General features: G+C 38.0%; 1 protein-coding gene across 1 annotated transcript in view; it reads left to right on the forward strand.

The window, feature by feature from the left end:
• Positions 1-27,831, forward strand: part of LOC107744841 (uncharacterized) — a 73,362-nt gene that overhangs the window by 9,285 nt on the left and 36,246 nt on the right. The window contains exons 2-8 of the mRNA XM_016558662.1: positions 6,012-6,041; positions 9,757-9,906; positions 10,759-12,378; positions 15,076-15,126; positions 16,206-16,544; positions 17,568-17,690; positions 19,046-19,093. Of these exons, the coding sequence (XP_016414148.1) occupies positions 10,792-12,378; positions 15,076-15,126; positions 16,206-16,544; positions 17,568-17,690; positions 19,046-19,093 (2,148 nt within the window). The 5' untranslated portion in view covers positions 6,012-6,041; positions 9,757-9,906; positions 10,759-10,791. The remainder of the gene's footprint in view (positions 1-6,011; positions 6,042-9,756; positions 9,907-10,758; positions 12,379-15,075; positions 15,127-16,205; positions 16,545-17,567; positions 17,691-19,045; positions 19,094-27,831) is intronic.

The following is a 27,831-nucleotide window of genomic DNA, read 5'->3' on the forward strand; positions in this document are numbered from 1 at the left end:
CTGTAACGCGAACCGCAGGAATGGCCTGTGCCGCGGGAGGATCGAGACATGAAAGTGCGTGTCCTTCAGGTCGATCGCTGCAAACCAATCTTCGGGACGGATGTACTCGAAAATGCATTTCTGCGTAAACATCTTGAATGGCAGCTTGTGAAGCGCACGGTTCAAAACTCGCAGATCCAAGATCGGTCGTAACCCACCGCTTTTCTTGGGCACAATGAAGTAAGGGCTGTAAAACCCCGACCTCATATCAGCTGGAGGGACCGGCTCTATCGCGTCCTTCGCCAGCAGGACTGCGATTTCCGCACGCAAGACAGGGGCATCGACAGCCTTGACTGAAGTGAACCGGATGCCCCTGAACTTGGGGGGATGCCGGGCGAACTGAATCGCATAACCGAGTCTGATGGTCCGCAGGAGCCACCGAGATGGACTGGGCAGCGCTAACCTGGCTCCGAGAGACCGTGCCAGAGGAACGAACGGAGCCACCGACGTACCCACGGTGGGGCAGCAAGATTTGAGAAGCAGTTGTCAGTAAAATTACGGAAACGCAACAAAAGCTTACACTGCTGTGGTATCGCTGTGATAATTTAAACTACTGACTCTTCTCATCCTTATCCTTTGGAACTGTACACAAAGACAATTTGCTTTTGCAACGCAGAAAACAGCTTCTTCTTGACATGTCGACAACACAACAAACTAAAATGTTTAAGGGCAGGTCCAAGTAGACGTTGTTCCTGGGCTGCCAGTGAAAACCGCAGGCTGGCATTATCCAATTTGTTACATACCTTAAGTTACGGAAATGAGACTGGAATTTCTGACAACTTGTTTCAGCAGTTCAGAATTGATTTTTTCTTTTGGGAGACAATAATTTTATTTGTCATGCACTTTTATCTTTAAAACTTTGCAGACCTTTTACATTCACAAACAGCTATATTACACACTACATGAAAGGTAATATTCAAAAAAGCATAATAGGGGCGCTTTAATTAGTAAATTAAAAATAGTGCAGAATCTTAAATATGTCTTATTAAATTTGCCATAATTATGTTGTATATTAGTTGTATACTTTTCATAAAAATTTATTTTGAGTTTTAAATTAGATTTTTTTTTTATCCCAGATTTCCAGTGTCAACCACACAGTGTGTTTATGTGTGATGTTTTTACTTAATGTTGTAGTTTGTTCATCACCATCATAATTTGTGTGTGGAATGTTAAGAAACCTGTATACAGAATTGAAAAATTCAAACATCGATAAGAATAACACATTTCTTCCTGAAAGCTAACACTTGAAATTGGTGGAACACAGGGACTCGGCCCGAGGCTTGTGACGGCCTTGCCTGTGACGGCAGAGGGCGGAGTCTGGGTGTGAAGTGTAACACTCACCTGATTCCTCCCTGTGCGGGAGAAAACACAGGGTCCCGGCTTGAGGCTTGTGACAGTGTGACGACATGAAGCGGGACTCGAATGCTACAGCCCTTACCTGGTTCCACGAATGGGCAGGAGGGGTGCTCTTGGGCAACCCACTGCTGCCCGCTGGCGAGAGAGGAGGAGGGAAGTGATCCTGGGCCAGCGGTGGACCGGCTCTATCGCGTCCTTCGCCAGCAGGACTGCGATTTCCGCACGCAAGACAGGGGCATCGACAGCCTTGACTGAAGTGAACCGGATGCCCCTGAACTTGGGGGGATGCCGGGCGAACTGAATCGCATAACCGAGTCTGATGGTCCGCAGGAGCCACCGAGATGGACTGGGCAGCGCTAACCTGGCTCCGAGAGACCGTGCCAGAGGAACGAACGGAGCCACCGACGTACCCACGGTGGGGCAGCAAGATTTGAGAAGCAGTTGTCAGTAAAATGACGTAAACGCAACAAAAGCTTACACTGCTGTGGTATCGCTGTGATAATTGGGTGCTCCTGGGCAACCCACTGCTGCCCACTGGCGAGAGAGGAGGAGGGAAGTGACCCTGTGATGCACAGTTCACAACTCTCCTCCTCTTGAGACCCAGAGACTGAGGAAACCGCTCTTTAATTGAGGTTTTGGGTACCGCTGGCTGCTGTGCCAGCGGCAGAACAAAAACAAAACAAAACAAAACAAAAGATTCTCCACCCGGCCCTCCTCCGGGGGCAGGAGTGGTGTGATCACCATCTTCCAACAAGCAGTCTCCTCCATCAATGAGTAGCCCGTCTCAGGGCCTCTTGCACTTGCGCTTCCCGCCAGGTTTGGCGGGGGCCTGGACGGGCTGGGCGTCCTATCTGCGACTGGCTCCACGACGCTGCCTGTTGGAAGGCTGCTGCTGCTGCGTGGGAGCAGGGGCAGCCGCAGGGGGGCGCCCACGGCGACGAGCAGGCTGAGGGGCTGCAGCCAGGGTGGAAGCAGCAGGTTTCCTCCGGCGCATGATGTGTTTGATTACCTCAGTCTGTTTCTGTGCCGCCGAGAACTGCTGGGCAAAGCTCTCGACAGCGTCGCCGAAAAGGCCGGTCTGTGACACGGGAGCATTCAGGAACTGCACCTTATCATGCTCCTTCATGTCGGCCAGACACAGCCAGAGATGGCGCTCCTGGACCACTAGCGTGTACATCGCATGACCCAGAGACTGTGAGGTCACCTTCGTCGCTCGAAGCGTGAGGTCCGTCGCAGCACACAGGTTCATGTAGAACCGCCAGGTCGTGGCCAGCCTCAGGCAGGTCTCTCAGGGCTTTGACCTGATGGACCTGCAGTAACACCATGGCGTGGAGGGCAGAAGCCGCCTCCCTACAAGCTCTGTAAGCACTGCCAGTTAAGCCTGACGAATACTTGCAGGCCCGTGAGGGGAGACAGACCGCTCCACAAACCGCTCCACCGAGGGAATGCCCGCGAACCCCAAAGCGGCCCCACCAGTGATGCACTACCGCTCGGCTCCGAAGCGAAAGGATGAATTAATGCGGTGCACCTGCTGCCTCTTATACCCGCGCTGCGGGGTGTGACAGCCAGATGCAAAATCCGCATGCCAATGTCCATTGACTCGTTTAGTTACACTCGAAATGGATTGGTCTCTCTGGCGAGATCCCAATTCGTCGGTCATCACCAACGTGACGTCGAGAGTGACCGACTGAAAGGGAACAATGTATTTTGAACACTTAGTAGAAAATATATACATAAAGAATTAATCTTACTTACAGGTTGTGATTCAGAGGAGCAAGTTGGTTCAAATAAAGTGGGTACTGTTCTATCTTTAATAGTATTTTGGAAATCCTCGCCAAGATTTGAGAAGCAGTTGTCAGTAAAATTACGGAAACGCAACAAAAGCTTACACTGCTGTGGTATCGCTGTGATAATTTAAACTACTGACTCTTCTCATCCTTATCCTTTGGAACTGTACACAAAGACAATTTGCTTTTGCAACGCAGAAAACAGCTTCTTCTTGACATGTCGACAACACAACAAACTAAAATGTTTAAGGGCAGGTCCAAGTAGACGTTGTTCCTGGGCTGCCAGTGAAAACCGCAGGCTGGCATTATCCAATTTGTTACATACCTTAAGTTACGGAAATGAGACTGGAATTTCTGACAACTTGTTTCAGCAGTTCAGAATTGATTTTTTCTTTTGGGAGACAATAATTTTATTTGTCATGCACTTTGATCTTTAAAACTTTGCAGACCTTTTACATTCACAAACAGCTATATTACACACTACATGAAAGGTAATATTCAAAAAAGCATAATAGGGGCGCTTTAATTAGTAAATTAAAAATAGTGCAGAATCTTAAATATGTCTTATTAAATTTGCCATAATTATGTTGTATATTAGTTGTATACTTTTCATAAAAATTAATTTTGAGTTTTAATTAGATTTTTTTTTATACCAAATTTCCAGTGTCAACCACACAGTGTGTTTATGTGTGATGTTTTTACTTAATGTTGTAGTTTGTTCATCACCATCATTAATTTGTGTGTGGAATGTTAAGAAACCTGTATACAGAATTGAAAAATTCTAACATCGATAAGAATAACACATTTCTTCCTGAAAGCTAACACTTGAAGTTTACTAAAAAAAGTGTGACGTGACATGTGACCAAGTATGGTTACCCATACTCGGAATTAGTGCTCTGCATTTAACCCATCCTAAGTGCACACACACCGTGAACACACACCCGGAGCAGTGGGCAGCCATTTATGCTGCGACTGGAGATCTTCAATTCAATCTGGCAACTCTGCTCCAGCACATTCTAAAGACTTTCAATAGGGTTAAGGTCAGGACTCAAACCTTTCTTCAGGGCCATAACCCTCCCAGTCTCCACGACATCTGGAGTTGAGAAGAGCGTTAACTCTGTAAGCAGTCTCATCTTCCAATGGAGGTGGGGAAGGATTGTTAGAGGTGACCAGGGGTTTTAGGAGGGACCAGGCTGGAGACTGGGAAACGGGCAGCTAGTCATTGAGACATTCTGAGTAGAGGTCGACCGTTAGTGGATTTTACCAAGATAACTGGGTTGGACTGCACTGGCCGATAACCAATTAATCAATGGATAGTTTTTAAAATAGATACTGAATGAAAACTAAAATAGAGCTGAACTTTATTTAAAAACAAAAATAATAATAATGTACTGAACCATGAAAATGTACCTTACTTTTTAAATGGAATAAAAATATAAATATTGTTATTAATTATACATTGATCATTAATGTTAGTTCATAGTGCATTCATGTTATTATTAACATTAATAATAGCTCACTCTAACAATGAACAATAATTCTACAGAATATATTAAACTTAGTTCTGTCAGGACCACTATCATCAAAGATGATTAACAATTAGCATACAATGGATTGGCAGTATGGTTCTATTCTGGGTAAAAAAAAAAAACTCCATGACCATCCATGCAGTCTAGCATGGATAAGAGCAGGGAAAGCAGCGATAACCCCCTTGGCGTAAACAGAACAGAACCAAAATAAATGCAGCAGATATCATTATTGTTCTAAATGACAATTTAATGTAACAACATAATTCAAAATAAAGAAGCCTGATTCAATGGTATATCCAAAGGTCAAATCCTGACTGTGGACGAAAGGAGGAGCGGAGGATGGAGTAGGGTAATTAGCTCCTGAGCAATGCGATAAAGCTGCTGAATAATACTGAATAGACCTTATATAAGGATGCTGTGATAGGCGTCATATTCCTGTATAGGTAGACGTGGATCAGCTGAGAGTCAGCTGATGCCAGCTTGACTGACGTCACCTGCCAGAACTAATGCTACACTTGATTTAATGTCACAAATGGACTCTTATTGTGAAGTGTTACTATTTCATATCAACAGTCATACTTAAAGATGCCCATCTTTAAATATCTACACAAAGGCAATAGAATTTAAATTACATACATATGTAGCGAATCAGCTCATGGGAAATATGAATAATTAATCATAACTAGTTATAATTAATTATGAATATTTTAGATCGCATCACACTATTGATGCACCTTTTCAGCATCTTTTGATGCACAATGGTCACGCAAACGGTTTGTTCTAGCTTCTGATGACTAACAGTTTTAATTCTTACACTTAGTATTTAGCTCCTATTTCTGAATAGGCTATGTAACAATGAGGAAGCATTACCTTAAAATGTAGATCAGTATGCATGTGCAAGGAAATTCATCCAAATTAAATGTACCTTTTTATCTCTGTTTCTCACATGCCAGTGATTACCCCATGCCAAGTTGCCGACCTCTGCTCTAGTGTTTAGGCATTTTATTCTTCTCCAATTACTCCAATATCTCTAGAAAATGTTTATGTGATGTTGCTGCCCTGGACTAAAATCGTTAGTTGTGTACAAAGTGTACATTGTTTGCATACAGTTGATGTCCCACGCCTACCTCTAACTGAGATCTTCCCAAACCTTTTTTCTTTTCTGATCCCATTTAATCCTGATCTGTTCTTGCTCTTGTGTTTCTTGCTCTCCTGACCTTATCTGTAACTAACATCAACCTTAATCCTGTTTATCCCTCCATCTCTGCTGCTTTCATCTACCTGTCATTTACACTTGAAGAAGGAGTCAACCCCTCTACACAAGCAGGAGGTATCTCTTCCTTAAGGTTCTTCTGTTGAACATGTTTTTGTCTAGAGCTGGTTAGTAATGATAGTAATCTGCAACAGAAATGAATAAGCCAGAAGAAGTTGTGCTGTATCATTAATACTGATACAGTGGAATATACATTTGCTTGGCATCAGAAAGTGATGTGTCTCAAAGTCAAGACAAGAATCAAACTATTCTCACTCTCAAGGCATCCAGTACTACCACTATATAGACCATAATACAATGCCTGGCCAAAAAAGTCACTGTCTTGAATAAGCAAATACATAAGATTTTAAGATTGAATCATTATTGCCGTGATTAATATGTTTCTTGCATGTTGTATGCTTGGCAACAATTCTTTTAATCCTAACTGATGCAGTGCATGGATTTTCATTTCTCAAACAACCATATTGGAAAATGTACCCATGTCCATATTCCAGGATGACAATACCAAGATTATATAATGTGCATTCATTGTGGCATTGTTTCAACATCGTCATGCAACATCACAGGATTTATTTCCATCAAGAGTTGCATACATTTTTGGTCGAGATCTTGTATTGACAATAGGAGAGTCAAACCATTCAGTAAAGTAGACTCCAGCACAGTGTTGCCAGATTGGGCGGGTTCACACTTAAGTTAACACTGTGCATGTGGTCAGAGACAGCAACCTAAATAAACCTACTGTTGTCTGTCATTAATGTTTATTTATACATTGAAGACCAACCAGTGTTATTTTAAAGTTAAATAGATTATTCAGTTTCTGTGGTATTTCTGTACCTGAATATTACTGTTATACCTACCTGAAAAACCACAGTGAATTTTAGTTGTATCTTGTTATTGTATTTGTTTGTGCCATTGCTTGTCATTTATCTATGCTTATTTTATTACTGACTGTTTACTTGTCTTTTTTAGTTAAAATTCATTCAATTCAGAGTTTGAAATCAAAGTTCTTTTTAAGTATCTTCCTCACAATATAATTTGTTTGTGTGTATGTATGTATATATATATATATATATGTGTGTGTGTGTGTGTGTGTGTGTGTGTATATATATATATATATATATATATATATATGTATATTGTATTTATACTCTCACACTTTATTTGCATCTATTTTAGAACACTTGATGATTATCTAATCAAAATAACAAAATATTGCGGTCATTCAATGGATGAGACAACACACAGGAGGTGTTGCATTCAATTCAAGTGGTGATCCAAAAAAATAATAATAATAATAAATTAATCATCAAACAGGCAAAAGTTCACTTCAAGAATGAACAAAAAGTGGCATAGATGAGTTTGAAGTTCTGCATTTCTGATTTGTCTCTGTTGGCTGCATGAACATAACAATGCGCTTTCACACGTCACTAGCTATAATATGCTTAAACTTTTCTGAATAACGAATGCATAAAAGTGTCCAGCTGGGAATAAACTAATGCAAATAGATGGTAACAGTTAACCATTTGAGGTGGACTTGCATGTATTTTTGTCACATTTGTTGTTGTTGAACCGCTTGACGTACTACTAATGTTAACATTCTCTGAGCCTTGACGGCAAACATACTACTGTTCCCTTTCATGGGAACTTCGAACTGCGTCCTCTAGGGGTCGCTATGGGGAACGCCTCGTCATGACCCGTGTCTGAAGCATACATTGAAAAAACACCAACTCGTTGGCTGGCGACAGCCATGACGTCAGTACCAGTAATGCAGCATCTAGTTAACAAATTAATTATTTTAAAATGATATGAAAACATGTACTGTAGTGTACTGTATACAGTGGTGGAAAGAGTACTGAAAAAATATACTCAAGTAAAAGTACCATTACCTTCCTTACATCACGCGCTGGCACAGATGCAGTATATTAATGCCACGGCACGGGTCATCAATAAGGTGCAGATTGGTCCTCAATTCGTGTTTCCAACAGTGTTTCCAACACACTTTTTCACAGCGCGCATCACGCTCTAAAACTCATCAAAAGTCAAGCATATATACAAATCATTTAGTAAGCTGAAATCCGAAATTTACCTTAACATAGAGGAAGACGCGACTGAATTGATGCTTGAGGAATGCACTTCCAGCAGCCACGATAAACAGTTGGCGGTTAAAGTTTTCTATGCACAATTTGATTTGACGAAAGTCACGAGACCTATTACTCTCTATTCAATCACGTTGATGGATAAAAAATAAAATTAAAATAAGCATGTAACGACCACAAGCGGAGGAAAATAGCGGAGTAAAAGTACCGATACATCACTTAAAATGTACTCAAGTAAAAGTACACAATTTTTTAACTACTCAAAAAAGTACAATTACTGATAAAAAATACTTAATTACTGTAACGTGAGTATTTGTAATTCGTTACTTCACACCCCTGACTGTATACACCTCTTTTTGATATCTGTTTTAAATCCTCATCTGAAGTGTCCCACTCTGTGTCAAAAAAAAAAAAGAACAGCATAAGGCATCAGTGATTTCACCTCTAGAGGTTGCTCTCATACTGTATAAAGACAGTGGACCCTTCTCAGCTGCTCTAGCAATGGACGCAATGGATTTTTGCTGATAACCAATTGTTCCAACAATCGGCTAACAATGACGATTAATCGGCAAACCATCAAATGGCTGACCTCTAATTCTGAGGAAGGGAAGGTCAACAGAACTTGTTCTGAACCAGTTGATTGGTGCGTTTCTCACCCAAATGACTGGAGTGTAGGCAGGTATGGACCAACTGAATTAGCCAGGTGCACAGAGCAGAAGGCACATAAATATGATCTTGAGGGAAGTTGGGGTGTGGAGGCTTATGCTCTTGATGCTTGCTCAATGTCGCATGATATCCCACTGTACCGGTGCAGCTATAATGGAGGCAGGACCATGATGATGTAAGATGACTGCTCCTATGCCAATGTTGGAGCCATCCACTTCAACAATGAAGGGTAGAGACAGATTAGGATGGTGAAGTCAGGGCTAATGGCATATCCTAGGAAAGTAGGGGTTGTGATGTGAAACTCGCACTTCTTGGCTTTAACAATCAGGTGGTTGTTTTAGAGGTGATGGACAACTTCTCTGATGTGGTTGATGTGATCTTCCAGAATAGTCAAAAATAGTCAAAAGAGCTCATCCACATGTCTCGATTTCTTATAAAAATTATAAATTATCTCTCCCAAATAAACCTCATAATTTGAGCTGTCATTCACATCCATAGCACAAACAATGTAGGACAAGTGCAGCACTATGATGTTTGAATATATAATCAAGCCAATATCCTAATAATATATTTAAAAATAGTATCAGTATGTTGGCTTTGTTGTACTATGATATAGAATGTTAGTTATACTACCCACTCTTATACTTTTTTGCATCAATCAATTAAGAACCCATACATTCTGCAGTAAAGTACATTACTAACAACAAAATATAAAATATTTATAAGATATACCATGCTTACCTTGGAATATCAGGCAAATACCACGGTACGTGGATATGGTAGGCATGGTATTTACATCTGATTCCATCACAATAGTCTATTTTTTTCATATGTATCTCGGTTATTGAGTATTTATTCAGTCTATACTCACATCACAAGCATTATTATACAATTTTAAGGAATAGATGACCAGCCTCATAACTCTTTCAACATTAATGAAATATAAATGCTTAAAATCCTACTAGATGTTTTCCTGATCATTGCTGTTCTTTCTCTGGTACTGTCTGTAGTTTCTAGACAAATCAGAAGATGTTCTCTTGAAGCACCAAGCCAGCATCAACGAGCTGAAGAGGGCCCTGAGGGAGCCCAATAGTAAACTGGTGAACCGGGAAAAGCGTCTGTCAGGGACATCCCCAGGCGACACTCCAGAGAAGAAGGCAGTGAGTATGGAAATACTGCATTATGACAGAATATTGGTACATGTGCTGATACTTGGTTTAATCTCTATTTTCTTGTTTGACTGCAATCATCATGTATATGTGCATCATGCTGTAAACATTGTATTGATTGTGTGCAATGTGTTTTCCCTCAATTGACAAGGAAAAGCCTTAGTGTCAGTTCAACTCTTACACCTTTTGGAGCAATTTTGCATTGACTAGTCTGGTAAAGGTAAAAAGAGAAAGTATTATGTGGTGTGGGTGTAGTGTTTATTGCCAAACTAATTGTTGTCTGCTGATACAGATTTTTGTTTTACCGGAAATAATGGATTTGAGATGCAGGTCATGTTGCTTTAACATTCTAATTTGTAATGTTTTATATTCAATTATCCACTATGTTCATGCATTTTGTTGTGCTATTGTATTTTTAATGATTGCCCAAGTCATTATTGCTGCTGTGTTTTCATGACGCTGATTCATGCATTCATGTTTGTTTATATGCTGTGTTAAATCCCACTATTTATAATAATTTTATTTGTATAGCTATTTCTTTTATCTTTTTTATTTTATTTTTTTTCTTTCTACATCTTAAATTACTCTTTAAATGTTCATAATATAAAATGATTTCTGGTTTATCCTCTTTTTTCTTTTCTGTTGGTCTTGGACCTGGCCATCTATCAGGAGGCTGTTGGTGCAGGGGTAGGGGAACCTGACAACAGCCTCTCGGTGGAGGGCTTCATCCAGAAGACTCTAGTAACTTCACATGAGGTTCCTTTGACATTTAAAATTCACTAATGGTTACTGGTTTGATGACAAGTTAGAGAACTAACATTTTTAATTTATATTATTAAATAGGACTCTGAAGAATGGGTGTTACTCAACTATGAAATGGAGGAGAAAGGAAAGTACAAAGCTATTACACCTCCAACTCCTCTGGTCATTGATCCCCTTCCAAAGGAGGAGACAGAAAAACAACAGGAAATTACCAAGATGACACACATTGAGCTAATTAGAGAGGACGGTGATGAGACACAATTGCACATGAAGACTTTTGCATCCTCAAAATTATCACTAATGGAAAAGTCAGGTGAATCTAAGGAAAATATCATCACAGGGGAAGATGTCACAACTAAGATTAAATCTAAATTGTCTCATGAAATATCAAAAAAAGAGCCTACACCACTTGCTGAGTCTCGACCTAACAACAAGAAGAATACCATTACGGACATCATGGGGGAGAGTTCTCAACATACAGTTGGAAGAGAGAAAATACCTCAAAGCTTAAACTTGGGGAAGTTGAGTGACTTTGTGTATGAGACAAAAGACAAAGATTCAAACATCACACATGATAGTGTAGAGTCTGATGAGGACAATAATGCTGAACTTATAAAGGCGACTGTGATCTGTCATCCTGAAAATTTCAGCTCAACAACAGACACATGGTCATCATCTATGCCTGAAAAGCTAAATCAGCCAGCCACAAATACATATGCTGCACCACTGCTTAGAGAAAGCACAGAGTTTGACAGAGTAGTGGAAAAAGACATGCAGATTCCCAATCAGGGAGCAATAAAGATTATGTATGAAAGTTTGCATGATGCAAGAAAATCTGATGGTGCAAGAAAGTTTGTAGAATGTCAAGAGCAGTTATCCAACGACGTGAAGATTATGAACACTGAAGACAAACAAGAAAACCAAGTTTCAGTCTGTGGCCCCGGCAAAGATGAGATGAAAAGAGTCAAGACTGATATCAGATTTGAAGTCATGAAAGTCATCATGTTTGATCATAGCGAGAACGAAGCAAAATCTGGCAAAGCAAAGAAGAAAGAAATTGAAGAGTTGGGTCTTGAAAAGAAGATAAGCAATTTTGAACTGGAGGAATCTGCAGGAATCCAACTGGCCATGGAACTGAGAAAGACCAGCCAGAGATTAACTAGACATGTGAGAACAGATATAACAAGAATTGTTCCATTAAAACCTGAGAGAATGAGCCAAGGCTACAAAGATGATCTAGATATTGGTCAAGGCTCTGAACTAATGAAAGGAAATTTTAAAAGATATAGTATTAATGAATCTTTTGTGAGACACTTTGACCCCTGTAAGTTCGAGAGCAGGGACACTAACTATTCCCATGCAAACTGCACCACAAGTCTAGTGAAAGCTTTAGCTATGAAAGACATCTGTGTGTGCTCGGAGCATCAAGTGATAAAGTGTCTTGAGAGTTCACCAAAAGAAAGGGGTATAAGGAATGAAGACACCACAAAACATACCAGCAGAATAGTCCACAGAGATCTTCTGCATACTGATGAGGGAATTTCAGAACTTCACTTCTCCAGACACACAGTCAACCAAAAAAATACCCCTCCAACACCTCCAGTCAAAACAAAGAAAGCAAGAGAATCAGGTCTATTTCTGCGCAATAGTTGCAATTTCAGCAAAGACCCAACTCTTGAAGCCAACAAAAAGAACCTTCCGGTAAATCAACATGGCATTTTTTAAATTTTCAGTCACTGGACAATTATTGCATGAACTTCAGATTGATTCACACATTCATTGTTTTTCTTTTTATAATTTAAACATACTTGTATTTACAGTACATGTAAAATCATACTGTTTGCTTGCCCATGAGGAGGTTATCAATTTAACCATTAATGAGTAGTTTTCTGTTTAATATGCAATCAACTACACCAAAAATATCTATTTATATTAAAACTATTTCATCAATGTTTATAATTGTTGGAGGTTAAATGTTTTGGCCATTTGTTTTGATAGCCCATTTCTTCATAGTAAATTTAGTGAAATTACATAGTACCTTTGAAAATCTTTGAAACACTAACAGTAAACAGCCTGTGCATTCAACCCTTAACAGAACCTTTTGTGGTGAATGTCACATTAAATAATGAATGCTGCATGATGGGTACACTAAAATCTGCTATATTGCCTAGGAGATGACCACTGCTGTTGTTTGAACATGGTACTGCAATATAATGTGTGTGTGTGGAGGTTTAAACATAAATGCAAAATAATGGAATAAATGCAATATATATATAATAAAAATAAAACTGCTGTAATGTAACAGTTTGAAGCCATGTCCATTTAACTGATTTCTAGGACATTTTGGCACAAAAAAGTATTTGCAATATATGAGCAACAACATGTGAGAGCTGGATGCTGGTTGCACATGACCTTTGCCTTCAAATTAGTTAATTACTACCATTCTGCAAGTTTTTATCATGCAGTGTAAGCTTTGAAATGACCAGTAATGTATTCAAAGTCACAATATTTTAAATACACTTCATACTGTAATTTATTTGCTTAGTCATTTTACAACATGTTGGACTTTATTTCTTTATTGGCTATGAATCTTCTATCACTATGAGCATGACTGTCCGCTTGTTTTCCTTTTTATTTTTTTACTGGTTTTGTCCCAAAACTGTTTCAAAACTGAAAAATTATGACCAATTCATACTGTTATGCTTGTTGTGTAATCACTTACCCAGTAATGCATTTAATATCACAATAATAAAAATATTGCAACAATAATTATTTAATTTGCTAATCTAATTTAACATTAATAATTATGTTGCTTTCTAAAATACATTAATTTGGCCAAATTTTAAAACAGCTTTGCATGTATCCTTCCCATAATGCACTGGTGCAAAGACTGTTAGCTTAACATGCTAACATTCAAACTCTATTGACATCAGTTGTGAGCAGTGTGGGCAGTAACTAGTTACTAGTTACTGTAATATTACTTTTTGCAGTAACTAGTAGTGTAACTTATTACTAATAAGATTTCATTAATAATATTACATCCATAACACAGCTAGTTACTTAGTTACTTTTGATGCCTCAACCCCTACTGATTTGAAATCCAACAATCCAATAATTCCTAGATTTATTTTCATAATTTTCACGACTCACGTAGGCACATGAAGTAATGAGTGCATCAGGAAATCTTGGAATATGGAAAAGCATACATTCAGGGGATGTAAATATTGCCATTACACATCCCTCTGATCCCCATATAAATTATATTACTATAATTAAAAATCTTATGAACTTATGTTATTTCTTTTGATAAAATACTTAATGAAATATAATCATATGGGTAACAGAGAAATTGTAGCTACAATTAGCTTCAAGCTACACATGACAATTAATACAATACCTTTACTTAAAAGTCACTATCAGTCACCATTGAGTGTTTGAAAAAAAAAATCTTCTGACTGCGTTCCAATGTAGATTTTGGTCAAATGATGAGGCAGAAATATATTGTTAGTAACATTTTAGAATAATTTTATGGGGAAGATACACAATTACAACTTCTGTGGAGTGTGAAGTAAAAGTAATGTAACTAGTAGTGTAACTAATTACTGTTGCCAGATAGTAATAAGTAATAATATTACTTTTGAAAGGAGTAACTAGTAACGAGTAATAAATTAAATTTTTGAAGTAACAAGCCCAACACTGGTTGTGATCAAGTCTTCCATACGCTTTGTGTGAGTAGTGCAGTTTGTGACACATGGAGTTGCTCCCTAAGTAGAACATTCTAAATCAGTCCCTTAAGAGGTTTTTTTTTTTTGTCCAAAGACTGGATGTAGCTGCCAATGTAGGTAGTAGACAGTTCTCTAGGTTCTAGAATGAAGTCATTGTTCTGATATTAACCCAGAAAATGGGTTAATGGGTTTTCAATAGGCAATGTTACTCAAAACTGCATTTTGTTCTGTTGAACCGATTAACTGTTAAACTTCTGTTACTAAATGTTTACTTTCTTGTAAGTTTGTCATTTGGATCCTTTATTTTTTCTTGTATGGTTGTTTTTATCAGATCCTGAAAGCTAGACAACTTCATGATTATTAAATACTAATTCTTAGTTAATTCTTTGATTCTTTAAAATTTATTTTAAAACTAGTTGGTTCATTTTTAAACCCACTAGATTATGTGAAGAACCCCGGCATGTTAAATGAGATCTCTATGTTTTTATTATCTAAAATTTAAGTCAAGAATCACATTTTAAGAAGAGAATTTTATAGTCACTTACAAAGTGATTTAAATAAGTGTGTGTGTTTAGGTTGCAATGTATGTCTTTCTTTCCTGGTGTGTTGCTTCAGTAACACAGCTAACTTTAGACTGCTTCTCTCTCTTTCTTGTTCTGCTTTTCCTTTACAGGAGCCTCTGTCCACTATTTCTCTTCTTGAAGACCCACAATATGCTGTTAAGGTGTCTCATTCCACACTGTTCGCATGTTCTTGCATGTTTTTTAAAAAGGCTTAATTTTCTACTCTTTTCTACTAATTTTCTACTAATTTTCTAGGCTCTTTTAACACCAATATAACAACATTAAAATCATGCTTTCGAATGCTTTCTATCTGTTCCGAGTGACAAGTTTACTGTGCTTGCTCCATCAGTGGTCAGAATAATTAGAAAATTAGAATGACATCTGACAGTAGTTGTTGTTTGTGTAACCTTTTAAAAAGGTGACCCAATTCAAAATCATGCACATTGTCTTCAGTCACTTCATTTTTTTTCTTCTACAAACTAGACATGTGCCGGTATTTGGTATTATGGTAGCCTATTTTGCTGTAATGAACATGCAACGCATTGTTATCATGGGCACTTAAATACCATGAATAATTCTAGATGCCCTATTATCTTAATTGTTTAATTTTTTCAGAATGTACATTAGCTTCTTTTCCATTAACCAGTTAAAAATATTTCAACAAAAATGGCAGATGGCCTGAATGAAAATGCAAATTCACTCTCTGACAGTAGGTGGCACTTATAGAACAGCATAAATACAGCAGTTACTACTGTTACCTAAAGCAGCGTTGTACCATTTTCTGTTTCTGACACTAGTTTGTCCTGCAGAAGACAGGAAGTTAAACATTATGTAAATGTTTGAAAAAGCTATTCAGATTTTTGTATTCTCTATGGTGTTTCTCAGACAACTTAAAACAACTTTAAACATTTGTCTACACTTCTACATTCTAATGTACTTAAGTTCTGTGGTAGTACAGTACTGGTTTATTGTGACAAAATCTTCACAATTATAGTGATATAAAAATTTGAAACCGCCACATGCCTACTGCAAACCATATGATAATTTTTACCTGTTGTGAGAATAGAATGCATCAACATATATGATCTCATGACTGGATCATTACACTGGATCATTTCACTCAAGCATTATAAACAGCTCAAAAGCACGCCCATGATTTCTTCATATCTCCATCATTACTGTTTGTTTCATTCATATGTGATGTAGAAAAATGCTGCCCCTTTTCTTTCTTCAACAACAGCAGTCTCACTCTGCCCTGGAGGACGACTATAATCGTGAGTTTGCTGGCTTGAAGGACACCTACCTGGCCATCGAGAGGAAATGTTCAAGTATGACTGTCAGCTCCATTTCAAACCTGGAAGCTGAGGTGGATTTCACTGTCATTATGGACTTACACAGTGGCGTGGAGGAATTTTCTAGAGGCATGACTGAGCTGGTTGAGAAGGACAAAGTAGAGCTGGGCAGGGAGAGTTTTGACAACACTCCCTGGTCTCACTCCACCTGTCACATGAATTTGCAAGATGTATCACCTGGAAGAGAACATTTCCTTGAAGGTTGTGGTCGTCAAGATATAGAACCTGTAAGGGCGAGTTTGTATTCCATAAACAGGTTAAAAGAGGAAGAGATCTGCAGAATTGTGACATTCATTACATATTTTAAACTACATTATCTTATTGCAAATTGTTTTGTGCCTTTTTTCTGTCAATATCATTTATGCTTTGGTAACATTTTGATTTGTTATTTTTAATTATTTTCATTCTACTTCATTGTGTTTATTATTTAATAATAGGAAATTCCTAAATCAAAAGGTCATCCACAACGATTCAATCATAGCATTGAATTGGAGGAGATTTTCTGAAGTGAAGACTGCAATAGCAATAATAAATCCATTGAAAACATTTGGATTTTAATTTAAGGCCCCTTGTAGTATAAATGTGAAATTTACCCATTGTGCAATAAATAAATAAATAAATAGCTAATTAATTTTAAAAAATCATCATTATGGAAAAGAATAAAAATGATACATAAAATTAGTGAGAAATGGTTTCCTCTAGACATAAATAGCAGAGTGGGAATTTATATTCAATTTATATATTTATTAAATGTCTAACAATAGTAAAACTTTTTGTTACATACAAAACATACAAAAGATATAGTTTTTCTCTTCTGTTTTACTGTGAAATAAAAATGTGTTGGATACCAAGCACATTTTTTGCATCATCTGAAACATGTCATTAATGTCATTACTGATCACATACACATCATGTATGCGATGTATGCTTCCCCATTTAGGGGAAGTCATGGCCTAATGGTTAGAGAGTCGAACTCGTAACCCAAAGGTTGCGGGTTCGAGTCTCGTACCGGCAGGGATTGTAGGTGGGGGGAGTGAATGAACAGCGCTCTCTCATATTTGTGTAGATCATGGTCTTTAAATCTGTTATACTGTTAGAATGTTATACATCTAATTTAACTTGGAACAAAACAGATTTTACTTAATATTACTATTTGTAATATTACTTATAACAAATATAACAAAAACTCAGCAGACATATTGTTTACCCCACATACTAATGTAACTATTTTTTCCTTTTTTATTCATCAGCCCCCTGTTGCCAAGAAAGACCCCAGTGCAGTGAGTGCAGCCCAGATGTTGAGAAAAGGAGAAGTTAAAATGGAACTGCATTCTAATGGCTCTGAGGCTCCTGTCAAAGACATCTCTGATCATGTAAGAGTATAAATATAATTTCTTTCCTACATATTCATACTGAACATTGTGGATTTTCTATGCTCCAGTTGCTGTATTTGCAATGAAAGTTCATAAAGTTGCTATAAATACTAACCTAAAATAGTTATTAAATTCTAATTCAAGATTTTAAGAGGTGCAGAAGTGGTTCCTATCTACAAATTTTAAGTAAACAGTGTCTTGTGTCATTCCTATTCCAAACTCTACAAAGCATATGGCAAAGGCAATTTTTTTGTCATTCTTTCTGCATATTAAGTGTTGAATGATGTACAATGTTTGATCTCCCCCACCAGTCCATGTCTGTGACTGATAATTGCACAGAAAGTTTCTCATTCATCACTGGAGGCTGTGTATTTGTGTGTGAAGTGGCATGTGTGCTGTGCCCTGCATGTATTTTTATTAAAATACATTTATATTGCTAATTACATAATTAATTTTAAAAAAATGCATTGTCTCTTGTTGACATCCATTTAACAAACTCTGTGAGCAGAAGCATTTTTGTCTTGTTTTTTTTATCACTGAAGCTTTCATATTAAGGAAATAACAGACTGACCTCGTCCAAATTTCTCAGCCTTGTCCTTATATCCCCTCACATCGTTTAAAAATTGTGAGTGAACAACAGCCTAAGCAGGTTAATACAATTATTGTCAACTGCAAGACAACCAAAGTCTCTAGCCCTGGCACCATACCTCTGCTGAAGAATCCAGCATAAACCAGCATTCATTTCCTGTTGGACAAAGCTGTTATAGTGCTGGTCTAGCATTGTTTTTGCTAGTGTATTTATGCACTGATGTAAAGGAAAAACAATTACTATATAACTAAATAGTTATGATATATTATTTAAAAACTCAAACTGGTAAAATGTGAATCAGTTTATTCAAGGTACAAAATGAAAAAAAAAAAACATTTGTGTTATGTTACTATGTTTTTGTCTTATCTTGTGTTGCATTTTTCTATAATATAACTGAATATAAATGTCATATGCCTTCCTGGACAACTGGGTTAAAGGCCTCAAGATAATCTGTCTCTCTACCTTTGTGTCTATGTGTATCTATACAATATAGTCATTTTGCATAATATTTCCTTTACAGGTATTAGTAGCAGTGGGTGGTAATAAACAATAAATGCTGATAACGTTTCTTTAGTCATTCAGCAATCTAAAAGCTGGTTCTTTTATTTTTACCTGTATCATTCATACATGGGCTGAAAATAGTACTTTACTTACTGCCTGCTGCTATGTAGCCATCTGCTGGCAAAGAGACTGTATTTTTGAGCTTTTATTGCTCTTAACTGTATTGCCTTGGCACTTCTTGATTCTCTTTTCATGTTTGTTGCAGAAACTGGAAGAGAGCAGAGTTAAGGAGGCAAAAGAGAATGAGTCCCCTGTGAGTCTGTGCACATAATCACTCCCCAAATAATAGTGGTGGACAAGTATGTTTTTTGTGATGGCTGATTCTGATGTATAGAGGTGGCTGATACAGTACAGATACAATGCAGATATCATGTCCACATATTGCAGTTTAATTATGACAAATAAGATTTAAATTATATGAAACAGTTTATTGTTTTCACTTATTTTTAAATTATTTTGTGACAAGACTGTCAGTAGATTTTAGAATTGACAAAAGGGTTGCTTTCCTGTTTATGGGTATGGTTATCACTAATCTTGCCCATGTTTAAAATTGTCAAATAAAGACTGATTAATCCGTATACCATACAGAAATTATTCAGACCTCAGACACACTGTACCCCATAATGACAAAAGTAATTTTGCAAATTCATTATAAAAAGTAAAAACTAAAATATTACATTGACTTAAATATTCAGACCCCTTAACTCAGTACTTAGCTAAAGCATATTTGAGAGCAATTACAACCTCAAGTCTTTTTGGCTATGATGTGATACCTGGATTTGAGGATTTTCTGCCATTCTTCTGTACAAATCCTCTCAAGCTCTGTCAGGTTAGATGGATACAATGTGTAGACAGCCATTGCTTTTTAGCTAATTCTGGCTTTCATGCATTTTGCACTGAGGAAAGTGTTCAGTCTGGCCACTTTTCTATAAAGCCCAGAATGGTGGAGCTTTTGTCATTTTTTGTTTTATTTATGTAGCACCATACAATACAACATGCATTGTCCAAGGTGCTTTACAGCAGTACAATAAAAAGATGTACAAACAAGTATAATAATAATACAGATTCGAAATTCACATAGCATCATAAAGTACATAATATTTAACTCATAAAAGAACCTAACCACAAAATAAATAAATTGAAAAGCAGGAATAACAAATAAATTTTAATTTTAGACTAAAAATATAGATACAGTGGATGCTGATCTAATGTGTAGTGGTAGACTATTCCAAAGATTAAGACCAGCCGCCTCAAACACTCTACCCCTGTATTTCAATCTGCTTCTTGGCACCTTTAGTAAAATTTGATTACCGGATCTAAGTGATCTAGGTGGCTAATGAATTGAAGAAGGTAGAAGAGATATAAGCGAGCAAGGTTATTAATAGATTTATAAACTAAAATGTGTACTTAATCAAATACAATAATCCCAGTCTTAAAGTCATTTAGATGCAGGAAATTCAGGGACATCTAATTCATTAGATCTTTAAAATAGGCTGCCATTGTCTCAAGCATTTGTATCTTATTTTTTTAATGGCAAGTAAATTTGGGTGTCATTTGCATAACAATGGAATGATACTCTGTGTTTTCTGAAAATATCACCCAGTGGAAGGATAGAAAGAGAAAAAAAAATGGTAGTGAGAATGGAGCTTTGTGGGACTCCACAGGTAAGACTGGCCAAGAACAATGCACAATTTGCAATATTGACTGTATAACATCTTTTGATCAAATAAGACATAAACCATTGAAGGACATTACCCCACAGGCCTACATAGTGCTCTAAACAAGAAATAAGAATGGAATGATTAACTGTATCAAAGGCTGCTGTCCAGAAGTATTAGGACCAGGGCTTGACATTAACACCTGCCAAATGCGGGTGGATTTCAGCTGTGGCGTGTAACACAGTTACTCCCACTAGCCACTTTAGCGGGTTAAATTTTATATGCATTAACTGAGATCGACATTAATGCTTGTCTAGGAAAAGTGGAATTTTTGAAGGGGCAACTGACCTGATTAAAACCACTAACTAGGGAAGCACCGACATTTCTGTGAGAATGATTCTGATTTTATTACATTTGGTGCAATCGGCCATTGATAATGGATAATGTATTGACAGTAGGCTAACAAAGTCACGCCAGTTGATGCTTGTGCAGCCTGACTGTGTGTGAGAAAATCTTGTTGAGAAATCAAAACAAATGAACACAGCTGCACACAGAAGAAACATGCTCTGGTAAAAAGGTAGTTTTTATATTTATAATATATGATACAGCCTAGTTAAGCAACATGACATGACCAAGAGAATGCATTTTTAACTGAAAACCAGTATAGAATTTGATATTGACTTTAATATAAGAGTTCAGATAAGAAGTAGTTAATATTGAGTGACTTAAATTTTAGACACAAAATTGTCAATGTTGATGTTTTTGCTCAATTTGGTTAATTTTTCCTTTACTGAATGATTCAGCATTTTGAATGAATTGGGTGAGTCAATGATTCAATAACTCACTCATAAAGACAGGCACTTGCTTCATTTTGAATGAATGAGCTGTCTTAAAGAATCATTTGAATGAAATTTGAATGAATGACTCAGTGACTCACTCCTTAAGACAGTCACTTGCTGGCGGTTTACTTTCATATTTTAAAGGTCCCATATTGTACACCTTTCTGGAGTTTTATTTGAGGTTTTGATGTCCTTAAGAGAATATATATTTGCGGTATAAGTACCAAAAACCATCTCAATATATTTTTACAGCTCCTCTCTCAGGAGCTCTGCTGAGAACAGGTCGATTTTGGCCTGTCTAATTAATATTCATGAGCCTCTCTTCTGATTGGCCTGTTGTTTTCTGAGTGACGCACGGCCAGGCCAACCACAGGAGGCAGTGACTGTGTAGTTCTGACGTCAACTTTTTACGGAAGTCACAACGGTTCGTGAAAAATAGCTAGAACTTTAAGGAGGCTGTGTGCATTTTACTGTGGACTGACTGTTTTGAAACTTATATGGTAGTTAAATAGCTCCTAGACCTCAGTAATCGTGAAAAAAGCCAGGAAATTTCAGTTTGGACAATATGGGACCTTTAAAGTAATCTATCATTGCTTTAAAATATGATCCAACATCCAACATTTCATATTTATATATTAAAAACTTTAACATAACTATTTATGAAAGTTGTATTTTTGCAGTGTAAATGCATTTATGCTACAAAAACTGCCCTTTATATAGGCAAAAAATGACCTGGAAATCAGTTTAAATAAATTATAAAGTATGCAGCAGTCAGCTTTAATCATATAAATTGTAATTTCCCCAAAACAAAACAGTGGCCAGTGAAAATGCTGAGTGGTTAGTAATTTTGGAAAACTGTAATTAATTAAACACAAATCTCTAATATCTTTGACATAAAAGGAAATAACCCTAACCCTAAAATTGGAAAGAAAGTAAAAGAAAAAAAAACTAAAAGGGTAAAGGTTTGTTTTCTTAAAAAGAGGCCTGACTGTTGCAGATTTCATGTCATTAGGTACTGTTCCATTACAAAGAAATTTATTAATGAAAAGAAGAAGACTGGATCCTATAGTTTTAGCAATCTGTTTAAAAAAAAATAATAATACAAATTGAAGGAATACTGTCTGCAGGGTGGCAGTAGGTTTTAATTTATCTACTATTGATCTATCTTAATTTGTGCCGGAACAAGCCGGATCCGGCACATCAGAATTTGTCCGAAATCCGATCCGGCACCTCATTTGACTTGACAGATCCCCTTCTCACGCACCAATGAAGTAAGTCGCTTGGATAAAAGCGTCTGCTAAATGCATAAATTATTAAATTAAATGATATATTTTATGAAAAAACTTCTATTATGAGCGCGCTTGCCGCACATCTACATTTGAAATAACAAACTTGAGCGCAAAGAGACAAGATGTGGCTGCTCTCACAAACCCGAATGCACGGATCCAATACTGATACACATGCGTTTTCTTTCTCAGATGTTTACATTTAGTTAAGACAAAACTGACTGCTTACGAGGATACTCGCCAGGATGGCCATTTTGACGTCATTTTGTGTGTATTTGGTCATGTAAGCACAACAAGCTGCGAAAAATAACTCAATTTGGTACTCGCGAGGCGGCTTTATATGCGCGCACTTTGGACGTGACTGAGCGCACAGAAAACCCCCTTTGGAACATGCGAGTATCTAATGGCTTAAACTTAAAAAGATGTGCAAATGATACAGTTTTGTGATGATGCAACAATGACTCGAATTCTGTCGACTGTCCCGAAACCCAAGCGAAAGTCTTGTATCGCAGCGTGCAGTAGTGCAGACGAGATGCGCTGTTGTGAAGCACTTTGAGAGTGAGAGAGAGAAGACGCGGTACAGCTGAATCACTGAATCACTGTTTTCTAGCCTACATGCTCTATTGAATAAATGTTTGCAGGAATTTCCCTCATTATAAACTCAAAATCTGATTAAACATAGTTCTATTATCCAGAGATTTGAGAAAAAAAAAACATGACTTTTCCAAAACTTTTCCAGGCCTGGAAATTGCTGTTTTAAAATTTCATGATTTTTCATGACCGTAAGAAGATGCACGCTCTTAATCACGTAAGCTGGTCCTCCATTGTGCGAATGCTCCGTTACCTCTCCCTCCTCTAATCACATGCTGGATCCGTCACCCCGCTTTGTTCCGGGACCTCGCAATTTACAAATTAAGCACTGCAGTGAATGAATAATTCATGATAGAAACAGATGATATAGCATGAGATGACAAATTTGTGAGTAAAAATTCTAGTAATTTGTAGTAAAATAAGAAATAAATTCTTTACATAATTGTGGAGACGTATCTGGGAAACTCGAAATAGGAGGACTGACAATAGCATTTATGGTCAAAAAAATAATATTGGGTTTATGATAGTTTTTGTCAATAATGTCTGAAAAAATATTTATTATTAGCTGCTCTCATAGCTCTCTGGAAGTTTGATATTGAATCAATGAAGATTTCATAGGAAATCTGAGGTTCTCTTTTGAATGGTCGTTACGTAACACGCCATGGGGAAACTCCTGTATACACTGAATACTGAAGCCTGATTTGTTCACGTTTGTGTAGCTGCACGTACCAATGGCGCTTCAACCCACCAAAAGGAGTGCAGCCGACTTATATAAGTCGGCTCTGTGTGCCATTTCATTAGAATTTTTGGTTACACTTTATTTCGATAGTCCACTTTAGACATTCTACTAACCATAAGTAACTTTGTCAACTACAGTCAACTACATGTCAACTAATTCTCATTAATTTGCAACTACATGTCTACTAACTCTCAGAGTAGACAGGGTAGGTTTAGGGTTAGTAGAATAAGTTGACAAAGAAAGAGTTAGAAGATATTAAGCAGACAGTCTACTAATACTCTACTAACTGCTAGTTGACATGTAGTTGCAAAGTTACTTACTGTTAATAGAATGTCTAAAGTGGACTATCGAAATAAAGTGTTACCAAATTTTTCTCCTTTAGCGCAAAGATCGTCTCCTCACTGGACTCTGATGCAAGAAACAAGTAGCTCGAAGCCTGCTACTCGCCGAAGAGCCCCGGCAGCGGGAAGAAACTCCTCATAGAATCTCTGCTTAGAATGGTCGGCTCCAGAAGAGCCTGCCCGCAGCCGCTTAGACGAACGATGCCCTCTGGGCCATCGTCAATAACCCTCCCACCAGAGACCAGCGCTGTTTTTCCCGGAAGTTCATGATGAACTTACCAAGGCGTGGCGTGCGGGTTTGAAAAACCCCTCACCTGTTTCAGACTGGTGTCCCGTTGGGACTGACCTCCAGAAGGAAGGTAGTCATGACAGATGCCTCCAACTCGGGTTGGGCATTCCTGCCAGCCTTAACCCTCTGGGGTCAACAAGAGGCATAGACTTAAATTACTATCGTACAGATAAGAGCAATACATCATTCGAATCTGTAAAGGGTCTACTTTTATTTGGAAACACTCATAATAACAACAAAATGCTGTGCTTTTGTAAAATAGAGAAAACAAAAAGGGTGCACTTTCTGCTGTCTTGGTCTCCGTGAACTACTTTCTGAAATGCGTCACAAAAATGAACTGAAATTCAGTGAATACTTGACACACAGACATGAGAGATATGTCTATAGAAAGCTTGAAATGTCTGCTTTTAAATGAAGTCATGTTGAAAACAAATATTCTCTGATAAAGTAATCCATATGAAACCAACGCGAGGTCCAGTTTTTCCCATCTGAGCTCATTATCTGTAATGTGATCACACCCACGCGCAATGCGCGCTATTCATATGGTAATCATATGGCCATCGTGGCAAATCATGCTCTTGTGGCTGGCTAGTCAGTCGGCAAATATGACCTTGTCGTTAAGTTCCTGGGGGGAGCACAGAGATTGAATCCGCCTCGTACTCATACTGTGCTGACGTGGGAATTATCCATAGTCCTTAGGGCCCTACGGGGCCCTCCCTTTGAGCCCCTCCAGTCAGCTGACTTATGGCCCCTGTCACTTAAGACCGCCCTCCTTTTGGCTTTAGCGTCAGTCAAGCGAGTGGGGTGATAACTAGGGATGGGGAGTCAACTCCAAAAGAGTTGATTCCTTGACTCTGAATAGCCCAAGAGTCGGAGTCGACTCCAGCAGTGGAATCGACTCTTGTTGTTGACTTCGAAATCGCTGATGTCTTCTCTCATTCTCAAATCCCTATATAGTGCATGGCAGTTGAGTGCAGTATATCAGCAAAGAGTAAATTAAATTAAGTGAGGATCCATTTGCAGTGCAGTCCGTGTCGGGTTCGTATGCGGTACAGAAGCAGCACGGGCTCATTGTGCGCTATGATCCACGGCTGTTTGCCACCATTATTTTTATTTTCAAATCCGAACGTTAATCTTTTTTTTTCGTCTTTTTTTTCAGCATAGTGAGTATCTTTTTACACAGTAGCTAATACAATCTTTCATAGACATCGTGAAGTGCAATATATTAGGCTATTAAATGCATTTTACTACTGTAGCCTATAGATTTAGGCCCTATATATTAAGATGCTCAAACAAGTGGAAAAACATGAAACACAGCCTAAAGTCTACTTTTCTTATGTTAAAAAGTCATAGGCTATCACAAACGTTTTAAATTGAAACTTACCATTGACAGAAACAGCCGTCTCGTGCCTTTTCTTTTGCATTTATCCTTATTATAAGTAATCCTGCTGGTCATAAAAACTTTGTTTTTCTAACTATCTAAAAGTGTAGGGTAGCCTACTTTTCCTTTCTTTACCCCTATAGCTAAAAAGCCATGTGTGAAAGACAGTAGACTTTAATTATATGCATTTATGGTGTAATTAATTTGATATCAATCCATGTTCATTTTTACTGTGATGCGCTCGTTGTCACTAATTCATCTTGTGCAGCACAGCAAAAATAGACTCGGTGCGGAAACGATCGCTGCGCTTGGAACGCATTGCTGACCTGGTACAGAGTGAATGCTCAACACGGGCATGGAAAAAATACGCACTGCAAACGGAGTATGTGAAAGGGGCCATGTGAGTCTGATAGCGGGAGCTGTCACAGAAACGACCTTTTCACATGCTTTTATTCTACGTGATAGAAATAAATAACAGTCATGGTAAATTTAGTTTGTAATTTTACATGCTTCTGTGACAGCTTTGTAGTTTAATTGATATTATTTGTTATGCGATGTTATGTTTAATGCAGTCAATATACATTTGGTTTTCCATGGTTAACCTATAGGCTATTCCTCTGGCATGAAGCACTGACTGACAGTATTCACTAGGGATGTTCGATTCCAGGTTTTGTTGTGTTGTGTTCAATCATTGAACTAACTTTAAATCATTAAAAACTCACCTAATAAACAATAATAAACAAATCAATAAGTGTACATTCGTATGTAGCCTATTTTTGTATGTATTGTATTTATTGCTGTTTAAGACAATGCCTTTAGCACCATCCTCTGACCATTATAATGTGACTGTGATGAGAGGGGCGGGGCCGAGAGCCGTGGGAACGGAGCGAGGCCGGTGGAGTAAATGCTAATGAGCGACACCTGCGCCACTCACCGGTCTCGAGTCCCACAGAGGAGCTCCGGAAGGATAAAAGGAGGAGTGACAACAGTGTTGGACGAGAGAGGACCAGGCCTGGGTTTTATTTTGTGTTTTGGTTCTGTTAGTGTACGACAGTCGTCCGCGAGGGGCTTGTGACGCTTTTTTTTGTTTATTTTATTTTATTAGTGTTTAAATGTTCGCCGGTTCCCACCTCCTTCTTCCCGAACTACGAACTTTGTTACAGTGACAGATTCATTAAACAATTCATTCTTTCTTATTTAATTCTGACACGATCCACCGTGGCTTTTTTTCGTGGCTTTTCCCTCTGTAAAAATAGGTTTCGGCAAAAGCTTACAACATTGATAGCACATTAATGTCACTGCTAAATTGGACAGTCACGCTAAATGGAGTCGATTCCATCGACTCCTATGGTGGAAACCTGGAATCGAACACCCATAGAACACCCTAAGTGATAACTGTCAGTCAGTGCTTCATTCCAGAGGAATGGCCTACTCCTGGGCTTGGTCCAGCTGAGTTTCAGTTGGTGACATCTGTGCGGCAGCCGGCTGGTCTTTGCCGTCTACCTTTGCCAGATGTTTAAATTTGGACATCCCTGCCCTTCAGACATGGATTTTGTGCTAATTTACCTAACCCCCTTTATTAATGGAGAGGGTTTTATTTTGGAGACCCCAGCCTGCTGGCTTCGGTCTTATGATTGGCTCATGCCTTTTAGGAGCCCTCATTATGGGCGCACTGGGGCAGGGCTCGCAGAGCGGTTTTGTTCTGCAAGTCAAGTCAAGTCACCTTTATTTATATAGCGCTTTTAACATTTGGGAGAGACCAGGCTCAGTTGGGGTTGGCAGAAATGTGTAATATTAGAAATGTGTTACTGTGTTATGTGTAAGCCAGGTTAAAGAGATGGGTCTTTAATCTAGATTTAAACTGACA

Source organism: Sinocyclocheilus rhinocerous, unplaced genomic scaffold, assembly GCF_001515625.1.
Source record: "Sinocyclocheilus rhinocerous isolate Xijiao unplaced genomic scaffold, SAMN03320098_v1.1 scaffold678, whole genome shotgun sequence".
NCBI classification, from domain to species: Eukaryota; Metazoa; Chordata; class Actinopteri; order Cypriniformes; family Cyprinidae; genus Sinocyclocheilus; species Sinocyclocheilus rhinocerous.